Genomic DNA, 13,266 nt, shown 5'->3' with positions numbered 1-13,266 from the left:
AGGATGCATGTCCAGTGTTTTAACAGATGTGTCTGTCCATATTTTCATGCATGTGCCCATATTTAAAGGATGCATGTGTGCCATGTTTTAAAGGAGGCATGTGTCCATATTTTCATGCGTGTGTCCATATTTTAAAGGATGATTAAAAGATTAGTTTGTCCATAATTTCATGTGTGTGTCCATATATTAAAGAATGCATGTCCTAGGCTTAACAGATGTGTCTGTCCATATTTTCATGCGTGTGTCCATATCTTAAAGGATGCATGCCCAGTGTTTTAACAGATGTGTCTGTCCATAGTTTCATGTGTGTGTCTATATTTTAAAAGATGATTAAAAGATTTGTTTGTCCATATTTTCATGTGTGCGTCCATATTTTAAAGGATGCATGACCAGTGTTTTAACAGATGTGTCTGTCCATAGTTTCATGTGTGTGTCTATATTTTAAAAGATGATTAAAAGATTTGTTTGTCCATATTTTCATGTGTGTGTCCATATTTTAAAGGATGCATGTCCAGTGTTTTAACAGCTGTGTCTGTCCATCTTTTCATGCATGTGTCCATATTTTAAAGGATGCATGTCCAGTGTTTTAACAGATGTGTCTGTCCATAGTTTCATGTGTGTGTCCATATTTTAAAGGATGTGTGTGCCATGTTTTAAAGGAGGACACTGCATGTCCAGTGTTTTTCATGAATGTGTCCATATTTTAAAGGATGATTAAAAGATTAGTTTGTCCATCTTTTCATGCATGTGTCCATATTTTTAAGGATACATGTCCAGTGTTTTAACAGATGTGTCTGTCCATATTTTCATGCATGTGTCCATATTTTTAAGGATGCATGTCCAGAGTTTTAACAGATGTGTCTGTCCATAGTTTCATGCATGTGTCCATATTTTTAAGGATGCATGTCCCAGACTTAAAATATGCGTCTGTCCATATTTTCATGTGTCTGTCTATATTTTCATGCATGTGTCCATATTTTTAAGGATGATTAAAAGATTAGTTTGCCCATATTTTCATGCATGTGTCCATATTTTTAAGGATACATGTCCAGTGTTTTAACAGATGTGTCTGTCCATATTTTCATGCATGTGTCCATATTTTTAAGGATACATGTCCAGTGTTTTAACAGATGTGTCTGTCCATATTTTCATGCATGTGTCCATATTTTAAAAGATTAGTTTGTCCACATTTTCACGTGTATGGCCATATATTAAAGAATACATGTCCAGTGTTTTAACAGATGTGTCTCTCCATCTTTTCATACATGTGTCTGTATTTTAAAGGATGATTAAAAGATTAGTTTGTCGATATTTTCATGTGTGTCCATATATTAAAGGATGCATGTCCAGTGTTTTAACAGCTGTGTCTGTCCATAGTTTCATGCATGTGTCCATATTTTTAAGGATGCATGTCCCAGGCTTAAAAGATGCATCTGTCCATATTTTCATGTGTGTGTCCATATATTAAAGGATGCATGTCCAGTGTTTTAACAGATGTGTCTGTCCATAGTTTCATGCATGTGTCCATATTTTTAAGGATGCATGTCCCAGGCTTAAAAGATGCATCTGTCCATATTTTCATGTGTGTGTCCCATGCTTCAAAGGGCGCATGTGTTTGTACATGTGTGCCTGCTGGGGAGACCCATCCAGAGGCCCAGGCCTCCCTGCCGGAGGGCTTCCTGGGGTCTGATCCTCGTTCTGCCCCATGTGCAGAGGGCATCTCTGTCCGGCCACCAGGCCTGGTGTGCATGATGCGCCCATCTCCTCCTGGGCTGCCTCTGATGCTCTGCTCTCTTGCTTTCTGAGACGGCTGCTGCCGCCGCTACGTGCTGAATGCAGGAGGGATAATGGCCCCGGCAGCTGTTGGCCGAGGGGAGGGGGAGCTCTTTGGAGGGTCTTCTTGAGCGGGGCCGCAGAGCTGCCCTGCCTTCCTCCATGGGGCCCGGCCTTGCCCTTCCCCGGGGGGCCCCTCATGCTGCCTTCCCATGCGCAAAGCAGGAGGAGGAGGAGGACTCTGCACACGTAAGTCCTGCCTGCTTCTGCCTGCCTCCCTCCGCCTCTCTCTCTCTTTGCCGTGCAGTTTTCCAAGATGTCTGTGTGTGTATCTGTCTCCTTCTTTGTGTCAGTGCAAAAGTGCTTAAGCCGGATCTCCCCCCTCTTCTTCTTCTTCTTCTTGACCCAAATCGAGGCTTTTCCCTCCCTTGCTGGATGGTGCATCATGTTTTTTGTCCTCTTCTCGCTGAGTTTGCACATTACATTTTTTTTTCTGGGGCAGATGCCATCTTGGACAAAACCGGGTTGTCTCTCCCACAGACAGGTCCGAAATCTCCAAAATCTTCAGGCCATGAAGGAAAGCCCTTTGTGTATATTTTGCCATATATATTTGTTTGTTTTGTAAGCATTTTCCTGGGTTGGAGCACCAATCTCTGAGACACCCTCTTAATGCTCAAAGAGGGGAGAGGAAACGCTTTGGGCTGTGTTTTGTGATGATGATGATGATGATGATGATGGTGATTATTATTTTATTGTATGACACAGCAAACAAGATATCACAAAATCACAAGTCAAACACTTCCCAAGTGTCTAGGACTGTGTGATGTATTTTCGGATGATGCGCGCAGATCCCAGTAGGGTGGCCTTTTGCAGTTGGAAGATCGTGATTTAGTCAATGTCTATTATTATTATTGTTATTATTATTATTATCATTATTATTATTATTATTATTATTGGCACAACGACATTGTATGACACAGCAAACAGAATAGATATGCTGGCTTTCGTATCACAAAATCACAAGTCGAACACTTCCCAAGTGTCTAGGACTGTGTGATGTATTTTCGGATGATGCGTGCAGATCCCAGTAGGGTGGCCTTTTGCAGTTGGCAGATCGTGATTTAGTCAATGTCTATTATTATTATTGTTATTATTATTATTATCATTATTATTATTATTATTATTGGCACAACGACATTGTATGACACAGCAAACAGAATAGATATGCTGGCTTTCGTATCACAAAATCACAAGTCGAACACTTCCCAAGTGTCTAGGACTGTGTGATGTATTTTCGGATGATGCGTGCAGATCCCAGTAGGGTGGCCTTTTGCAGTTGGCAGATCGTGATTTAGTCAATGTCTATTATTATTATTGTTATTATTATTATTATCATTATTATTATTATTATTATTGGCACAACGACATTGTATGACACAGCAAACAGAATAGATATGCTGGCTTTCGTATCACAAAATCACAAGTCGAACACTTCCCAAGTGTCTAGGACTGTGTGATGTATTTTCGGATGATGCGCAGATCCCAGTCGGGTGGCCTTTTGCAGTTAGCAGATCGTGGTTTTGTCAATGTCTATTATTATTATTATTGGCACAATGACGTTGTATAACACAGCAAACAGAATAGATATGCTGGATTTCGTATCACAAAATCACAAGTCGAACACTTCCCAAGTGTCTAGGACTGTGTGATGTATTTTTGGATGATGCGCAGATCCCAGTCGGGTGGCCTTTTGCAGTTGGCAGATCATGATTTTGTCAAAGTCTTATTATTATTATTATTATTATTATTATTATTATTATTGACGTTGTATGACACAGCAAACAAAATAGATATGCTGGATTTCGTATCACAAAATCACAAGTCGAACACTTCCCAAGTGTCTAGGACTGTGTGATGTATTTTCGGATGATGCGCGCAGAACCCAGTAGGGTGGCCTTTTGCAGCTGGCAGATCGTAATTTTGTCAATGGATATTGTTTCCAAATGCCGGCTGAGATCTTTTGGCATGGCACCCAGTGTGCCCATCACCACTGGGACCACCTGCACTGGTTTCTGCCAGAGTCTTTGAAGTTCAATCTTGAGGTCCTGATATCGGCTGAGTTTTTCCTGTTGTTTTTCGTCAATGTGAAATTATTATTATTATTGTTATTATCATTATTATGTTATGACACAGCAAACAAGATAGATATGCTGGATTTCGTATCATAAAATCACAAGTCGAACACTTCCCAAGTGTCTAGGACTGTGTGATGTATTTTCAGATGGTGTGTGCAGATCCCATTATTATTATTATTATTATTATTATTATTATTATTATTATTATTTCCCCCTTTCAAGCCTTGCAGCTGTGTGTCAGAGTTTCCCTGTAATTACACGAAACCACAACTTTATGGAACTTTGCCCAAAATCCTGGGAGTTTTTTTCCTTCCGAAGTTGGCCCCAAAAATACAAAAGGAATATCCAGTTTTTGCAGCCAAAGAGAGAGGCTTTCATTCTTCCCTTCTTCCCTGGTATTCTGACTGTTTCTTGCTTTCTGTACGGTTTTTGAGTCCGACCCTCCCTTGCATTGTTTTTCTCTCTGGGGAGATGTCAGGAATAATCCGAAATCAGATGGATATGTGTGTCTGTATGAAAGTATGTATCTATGTGTGTGTGTCAGTGTTTGCAGGTTAGCAGATTCTTAACCGGGGGCCTTGACGCCGGAGGAGGATTTTTGTCCACAAAAGATGAAGGAAAACCCGAGGGTTTTGTGCTGATAGTGGTTTTTTTTTGTGTGTGCAAGGAATTAAGTGGGTGGGTTTGGGAATGAACGAAGACACAAAAGGCTCTGGTGAGTCGGCTTGGTTTTCGTTGCTGGGAAGAAACAAAGAAGCGGATGGGGAGGAGAGACCGTGAGCAGCGTCCTAAGCCGAGGCACAGATTCGACACACTTTCTGTGCAGAGAAAACAAAATGTGACCCATCAATGACATTTAGATTAGGTTGTATTGCCATCCTGGGCTTGCGAGAGGACAGCTTACTTTCTTGCTGGGACTAGTGCCCTGCTTGCAATTTGGTTGAATACTTTCGCCATCATGGTTGTTGTTATTTTTAAATAATAATAATAATAGAATTGAATTGGATTGCAATCCTGTGCTTTTAAGATTACAGCCAATCTTCTTGCGGGGACTGGTGCCTGGTTTGCAATTTGGTTGAATACTTTCATCATCATGGTTGTTGTTATTATTTTATATAATAATAATAATAATAATAATAATAATAGAATTGAATTGGATTCCAATCCTGTGCTTTTAAGATTACAGCCAACTGTCTTGCGGAGATTGGTGCTTGGTTTGCAATTTGGTTGAATACTTTCATCATCATGGTTGTTGTTATTATTTTATATAATAATAATAATAATAATAATAATAATAATAATAATAATAATAGAAGCATTGGATTGGATTGCAATCCTGTGCTTTTAAGATTACAGCCAACTGTCTTGCGGAGATTGGTGCCTGGTTTGCAATTTGGTTGAATACTTTCATCATCATGGTTGTTGTTATTATTTTATATAATAATAATAATAATAATAATAATAATAATAATAGAAGCATTGGATTGGATTGCAATCCTGTGCTATTAAGATTACAGCCAACCTTCTTGCGGGGACGGGTGCCTGGTTTGCGATTTTGGCCGAATACTTTCATCATCATTGTTGTTGTTATATAATAACAACAATAACAATAATAACAACAGTAGCATTGGATTGGATTGGATTGGATTGCAATCCTGGGTTTGTGAGTGTACAGTCTACTTACTTGCTAGGACTGGTGCCCAGTTTCCAATTTGGCTAAATACATTTGTTGTTGTTGTTGTCATTATTATTATTATTATTAAATGATATTGCATTGGATTGGATTATAATCCTGGGTTTGTGAGCGGACAGCCTACTTTCTTGCTGGGACTGGCTCACAGTTTCCAATTTGGCTGAATACGTTCGTTGTTGTTGTTGTTGTTGTTGTTGTTGTTGTTATTATTATTATTATTATTATTATTATTATTATTAAATGATATTGCATTGGATTGGATTATTATCCTGGGCTTGTGAGAGGACAGCCTACTTTCTTGCTGGGACCGGTGCACAGTTTGCAATTTGGTTGAATACATTCGTTGTTGTTGTTGTTGTTATTATTATTATTATTATTATTAAATGATATTGCATTGGATTGGATTATTATCCTGGGCTTGTGAGAGGACAGCCTACTTTCTTGCTGGGACTGGTGCACAGTTTGCAATTTGGTTGAATACATTCGTTGTTGTTGTTGTTATTATTATTATCATTAAATACTATTGCATTGGATTGGATTATAATCCTGGGCTTGTGAGAGGACAGCCTACTTTGCTGCTGCTACTGGTGCACAGTTTGCAATTTGGCTGAATACATTTGTTGTTGTTGTTATTATTATAATAATTATAATATAACAACAACAACAACAACAACAATAATAATGCATTAGATTGGATTATAATCCTGGGCTTGTGAGAGGACAGCCTACTTTGCTGCTGCTACTAGTGCACAGTTTGCAATTTGGCTGAATACATTCGTTGTTGTTGTTATTATTATAATAATTATAATATAACAACAACAACAACAACAACAATAATAATGCATTAGATTGGATTATAATCCTGGGCTTGTGAGAGGACAGCCTACTTTGCTGCTGCTACTGGTGCACAGTTTGCAATTTGGCTGAATACATTCGTTGTTGTTGTTATTATTATAATAATTATAATATAACAACAACAACAACAACAACAATAATAATGCATTAGATTGGATTATAATCCTGGGCTTGTGAGAGGACAGCCTACTTTGCTGCTGCTACTAGTGCACAGTTTGCAATTTGGCTGAATACATTCGTTGTTGTTGTTATTATTATAATAATTATAATATAACAACAACAACAACAACAATAATAATGCATTAGATTGGATTATAATCCTGGGCTTGTGAGAGGACAGCCTACTTTGCTGCTGCTACTGGTGCACAATTTGCAATTTGGCTGAATACATTCGTTGTTGTTGTTATTATTATAATAATTATAATATAACAACAACAACAACAACAATAATAATAATGCATTAGATTGGATTATAATCCTGGGTTTATGAGAGGACAGCCTACTTGCTGGGACTGGTGCACAGTTTGCAATTTGGCTGAGTACATTTGTTGTTGTTGTTATTATTATTATTAAATGATATTGCATTGGATTGGATTATAATCCTGCGTTTGTGAGAGGACAGCCTACTTTCATGCTGGGACTGGTGCACAGTTTCCAATTTGGCTGAATACATTTGTTGTTGTTGTTGTTATTATTATTATTATTGACACAACGACGTTGTATGACACAGCAAACAAGATAGATATGCTGGGTTTCGTTTCACAAAATCACAAGTCGAACACTTCCCAAGTGTCTAGGACTGTGTGATGTATTTTCGGATGATGCGCGCAGATCCCAGCAGGGTGGCTTTTTGCAGCTGGCAGATCGTAATTTTGTCAATGCCTATTGTTTCCAAATGCCGGCTGAGATCTTTCGGCACGGCACCCAGTGTGCCCATCACCACCGGGACCACCTGCACTGGTTTCTGCCAGCGTCTTTGAAGTTCAATCTTGAGGTCCTGATAGCGGCTGAGTTTTTCCTGTTGTTTTTCGTCAATGCGACTGTCACCTGGGATGGCAACATCAATGATCCAAACCTTGTTCTTTTCCACAACTGTGATGTCTGGTGTGTTGTGTTCTAGAACTTTGTCAGTCTGGATTCGGAAGTCCCACAGTATCTTTGCGTGCTCATTTTCCAATACTTTTGCAGGTTTGTGATCTCACCAGTTCTTTGCTGCTGGCAGGTGGTACTTGAGGCATAAGTTCCAATGAATCATTTGGGCCACATAGTTGTGCCTCTGTTTGTAGTCTGTCTGTGCAATTTTCTTACAGCAGCTGAGGATATGATCAATGGTTTCATCGGTTTCCTTGCACAGTCTGCATTTTGAGTCATCAGCTGATTTTTCGATCTTGGCCTGAATTGCCTTTGTCCTGATGTCTTGCTCCTGGGCTGCAAGGATCAGGCCTTCTGTCTCCTTCTTCAGGGTCCCATTCGTGAGCCAGAGCCAGGTCTTCTCCTTATCAGCTTTTCCTTCAATTTTGTCAAGTAACTTTCCATGCAATGTTTTGTTGTGCCAGTTGTCAGCTCTAGTTTGTAGTGTGGTTTTCTTGTACTGGTTTTTTGTCTGCTGTGCTTTGAGGAGTTTCTGATTTTTGACTTCAATCAAAGCAGGTTCTTCACTTTGCTTTACATATTCTGCCAGGGCATGTTCTTCTTCTTTGACTGCTTGTTTGACTTGTAAGAGTCGGATTGGATTATAATCCTGGGCTTGTGAGAGGACAGCCTACTTTGTTTCTGGGACTGGTGCACAGTTTGCAATTTGGCTGAATGCGATCACCATCGTTGTTGCCGTCGTCTTGCGTGGCAACAGCCTTTTGAAGAAGAATACAGACTTTCTTGCTCCCAAACCTTGTATCAAAAGGCACATCCGAGGCACAGATCCATGGATTGCTAAAGCATGATTCTAGAATTGTCTTTTGGGGTCACTGAGCAAAAGCGTGGCCTTGTTTTCATGCGTTTCTGGACGGCACGGAGGCCCATGTGCTGCGGAGCCACGTCTTCCGGCAACAGCTTTGGACTGGAAGCTCCTCCTGACAGATTGGGGAAGACTTCCAGATAGATCGGACTGTGCCGCGTCCGAAAGAGTGCCTGTGTTTCGAGGAACGGTGGCAGCGTTCCACAGATCCCTGACATGTGCACCGCATTGCTTTCACTGGGAAATAAAGACGTTCTTTGGGAGCATTTCCACATCTCTGTTGTCAATGAAATAGGTCTGATTTGCCAAAACCAGGTGATGTTTGTCGCTGCTATTCGTATTCCTAGAAATCAGGGAAGCGGAGTTAATATTAATAGAGCGGCCTTCAGACCGGGAAAGGAACGAGTTGTTGTTGTTTGCATTGGATTGCGCCGGGTGGAAGTCGGTGCAGCAGCGAATCCGTTTTGCAATTTGGCCTGAAAGAACTCTCCGATGTGCTGAAACCAATGCGGAGGAATTGGGGGGGAAAGCCCTTTGAAGTCCAGCTTAAAACCTTGAGCGGATTCACCGCACAAATCTGTCTTTTGCTCACCACAATCTCATATTGTATAAGGTAAAGGTAAAGGTTTCTCCTGACGTTAAGTCCAGTCGTGTCCGACTCTGGGGGTTGGTGCTCATCTCCATTTCTAAGCCAAAGAGCTGGCGTTGTCCATAGACACCTCCAGGTTATGTGGCCACTGGCATGACTGCATGGAGCGCTGTTACCTTCCCTATTGATCTACTCACATTGGCATGTTTTCGAACTGCTAGGTTGGCAGGAGCTGGGGCTAACAGCGGGAGCTTATTCCGCTCCTCGGATTTGAACCTGGGACCTTTTGGTCCGCAAGTTCAGCAGCTCAGTGCTTTAACACACTGTGCCACCAGGGGCCCCTCATTTTGTATATATAATATCTGTCATCTCTCTCTCTCTTAATCAAGCAATCATATCTAGCAGATCTATGGCTGGATGGGTATCTGTCAGGAGGGGTTAGATGGTGTCCTGCCTGGCAGAAAGAAGGGGGTTGGACTGGGTGGTCCCTGGGTTCCCTCCCAACTCCAGGATTCCTCCAACTTTCCACTCACATACTACATATCTAATATAAAACATATCAATGACCGGGTGGCCATCTGTCAGGAGGGATTGAATGGTGTCCTCCTGCCTAGCAGAACTGTTGGACTGGATGGTCCTTGGCATTCCCTTACAACTCTAGGATTCTAAACAGTGTCCAGGCGAGGCTAAAGGGAAGGGCAGAGGAGGCCAATCTGGCCGCGGCTTGAGCCTCTTCCAAGTCGGTCAAAAATCTCTTGGCGGCCTCCGCTTGGCCCTCTTCCCAAGGCCTGCTTAGCCTTCTCTCCTGTGTTTTGATTTTGCTTTTCCTGCCCGGCAGAAGAGGGTTGGACTGGATGTCCTCTGCGGGTCTCTCCTAACTCTAGGATTCTGTGAATAAGCCAGAGATGAGAGTCTTACACACATTGCACCTGGCATTTGCACCATTTTGGAGCTTTCCGTATTGGCATTCCTTTCCATATATGGACACTAGCTGTGCCCGGCCACGTGTTGCTGTGGCTAGGACTTTATTTTTCTTTTCTTTTTGTTGTATGAACGTAGAGGCGTGGATGGGAGGTTGTGCTGTCAATTTTCAAGGTTGTGGGGCATTTAGTTTAGTTGTTTTGTCCGGTGCCGTGATTCCATTACCTATATATATATATATATATATATATATATATATATATATATTGTAATATTTATTTATTTACAGTATTTATATCTCGCCCTTCTCACCCTGAAGGGGACTCAGGGCGGATCACATTACACATATAAGGCAAACATTCAATGCCTTGACATAGAACAAAGACAGAGACAAACGCAGGCTCCGAGCTGGCCTCGAACTCATGACCTCTCGGTCACAGCGATTCGTTGCAGCTGGCTGCAACTGACTGTTCACCAGCCTGCGCCACAGCCCGGACTCCAATATCTTGGAGATGGGCCCTAAGTGTATAAATATGAAACCCATCCATTTCCTATGAATGTTGTACATATAGCTTGAATGTACCTACTATTATTGGAGCCGGAAACAAAGTCTATGTGCTCTGGAACCATCAGAAAGCAAAGGTGCCGCTCTCCCAGCCACCCAGATGGACCATTTTGGATTTGGGTACATTTCAGATAAGGGATGTGCAGCTTGTTGTAAGAGTAATATATTTATTTATTTATTATTTATTATTATTTCCATCATTTCTATCCCGCTCTTCTCACCCGAAGGGACTCAGGGCGGCTTAAAAAACTGGCAGAATTCGATGCCAATACACAACAATATAAAAGACTAGCTGTGCCCGGCCACGCGTTGCTGTGGCTAGAACTTTATTTTTCTTTTCTTTTTGTTGTATGAATGTAGAGGCGTGGATGAGAGGTTGTGCTGTCAATTTTTGAGGTTGTGGGGTGTTTAGTTTAGTTGTTTTGTCCGGTGCCGTGATTCCATTACCCTTTTATATATATAGATTAAAGACATAAGTACAGTAGAGTCTCACTTATCCAAGCCTCGCTTATCCAAGTTTCTTATCCAAGCCATTTTTGTAGTCAATGTTTTCAATATATCATGATATTTTGGTGCTAAATTCATAAATACAGTAATTACAACATAACATGTATTGAGCTGCCTTTTCTGTCAAATTTGTTGTCTAACATGATGTTTTGGTGCTTAATTTGTAAAATCATAACCTAATTTGATGTTTAATAGGCTTTTCCTTAATCCCTCCTTATTTTCCAAGATATTCGCTTATCCAAGCTTCTGCTGGCCCGTTTAGCTTGGATAAGTGAGACTCTACTGTATTATTATTATTATTATTATTATTATTATTATTATTATTATTATTTCCCCCTTTCAAGCCTTGCAGCTGTGTGTCAGAGTTTCCCCATAATTCCATGAAACCACAACTTTGTGTAACTTTGACTAAAATCCTGGGAGTTTTTTTCCTTCCGAAGTTGGCCCAAAAAATACAAAAGGAATATTCAGTTTTTGCAGCCAAAGAGAGAGGCTTTCATTCTTCCGTTCTCTGGTATTCTGACTCTTTCTTGCATTTTACTGTAGTTAAATACAGATGTAAAACAATACAAAATACTTGAGCCATTCATCCACAAAAACCTTGTACACAAACTTTAGTCCAGACCGAGTCGAAGCCAATAATAACACTGATGCTGTTGCCCCCATGATATGTGCTTCTAGCTCCACATCCAAAGGCTTAGGACACCAAGCCTTAGGACATTACCCTTTCTTTGGAGCAAGTAGCAAAATGATTTATTTTATATTGAAATTCAGCATGATGAGTCTTAAAAAACTTTGCTTGTATGAATGGTGGGCATATGGAACAATGGTGATACGTGAAATTACCTGCTAGCTTAGATTTAGCAATGTATTGTTTGGGAGCTAAATCGGAATGAATCGATAGGTCCTTTTGGCATTCACCCTTTCTTGTCTCCCTCTCCCTCCTTTTTGTCTTCCAGACTGGTTTGGAGGGCAGTTCGGTTGATGGACCCCCAAGAGGCCAAATGGAAGAGGGGCCCTTTCACCAGGCTGAAGAAAGGAGGCTGAGTGGAGGCCTGACTAATGGCGGCGGAGGGGGGCGGATGGACGGACGAGGAGGAGGACGGGAAGGAGGAGGAGGAGGAGGCAGCGCCATGCTGTCCGACGGAGGATCCTGGCTGGGAGGCCTGTGTGCCGACCAGGTGACTGGCTGGGAGAACCATGGAGGGCCCCCAGCCTCCTCCTCGTCCTCCTCCTCCTGCAACGCCAACCTGGAGGATGCCCAGAACCTGGTGGCCTTCTCGGCGGCGGTGGAGGCGGCCATGTCCTCGCAGGGGCTTCCCCCGCTGGCCTCCCCTTCCCTGCTGAGTGTCCGGCTCTACGAGAAGTTCAATGCTGAGATGAAGGCCGGGGAGAGCCCCTCGGGGCCCTCTGCTGCGTCCGACGGGCCCGAGGACCTGAGCGCCCTCCAGGCGGCCCTGGCATTAGCCAGGCACGGCGTCAAGCCCCCCAACTGCAACTGTGATGGGCCCGAGTGCCCGGACTACCTGGAGTGGCTGGAGAGGAAAATCCGGTTGGCCGGCGGGAGGCAGCCACTGCCGCAGCCGTTGTGCCCGGCCCCTCTGACGACCCCGGCCCCCTTCAGCAACGGTGCTACTAACCTGGAGGCAGCCCCCGAGGAGAAACCACCCCGGTGCCCCTTGGAGGCCCTGCCCCTCTCCCAGAGCGCCCTCAGCATCGCCAAGGAGAAGAACATCAGCCTCCAGACGGCCATTGCCATCGAAGCCCTGACCCAGCTCTCGGCCGTCCTCCCTGAGGCCGCCCCCAAGACTCCACCTTTCCCGGCCCCTCGCCCCAATTCGGTGCTATCGGGGTCTGCCTCTGGTTCGTATCCGGCCTTGAAGCCACAGTTCAGGGGCCAGCGCCTCTTCCAGGGACCCCCTCTGTCCTCGCCCCCTTCCTCTTGGTCGCCGGGAGCCAAGGCCACTCAGGACTCAGGCCGCTACCGCCTTGACCCTTGCAACGGTCACCCGGAAACCTTGGGCCTTTTCCCCAATGTTGCTTCCACTCCGCAAAAGGCAGACTTTCCCGAGATGTGGGGCGAGGAGGAGGTCGCCAGGGCGAGGAGTGGCCCCTGGGGCCTGAATGCCGTTGCCTCGCCGCTGAGCATCGACCCCATGGCCAATCTGGAGCAGCTCCTGGACAGCGCTGGCATGGAGGGCCTGCACGCCGACTTCAAGCGGCCGCCGGAGAAAAGCCGGGCCGCCAAGGTGAAGGAGGAGCAGGCGGCACAGA

At 43.3% G+C, this 13,266-nt stretch overlaps 1 protein-coding gene across 3 annotated transcripts in view; it reads left to right on the top strand.

Annotated features, from left to right (window-relative positions):
- The window catches only part of tet3 (tet methylcytosine dioxygenase 3), a 70,769-nt gene that overhangs the window by 26,914 nt on the left and 30,589 nt on the right, over positions 1 to 13,266 (top strand). For 2 of the 3 annotated variants that reach the window (XM_008121818.3, XM_016997846.2), the window contains exon 3: positions 11,952 to 13,266. This exon is cut by the window's right edge and continues 1,203 nt beyond it. In XM_008121818.3, the coding sequence (XP_008120025.2) occupies positions 11,952 to 13,266 (1,315 nt within the window). Of the gene's footprint in view, positions 1 to 1,666; positions 2,023 to 11,951 lie in introns of those variants that run through there. The other variant, XM_062961463.1, reaches the window with a different exon arrangement.

Source organism: Anolis carolinensis, unplaced genomic scaffold (genome assembly GCF_035594765.1).
Source record: "Anolis carolinensis isolate JA03-04 unplaced genomic scaffold, rAnoCar3.1.pri scaffold_8, whole genome shotgun sequence".
Taxonomy (NCBI): Eukaryota; Metazoa; Chordata; class Lepidosauria; order Squamata; family Dactyloidae; genus Anolis; species Anolis carolinensis.
The sequence above is the reverse complement of the archived record's forward strand: the minus strand, read 5'-3'. Positions and strand labels throughout refer to the sequence as shown.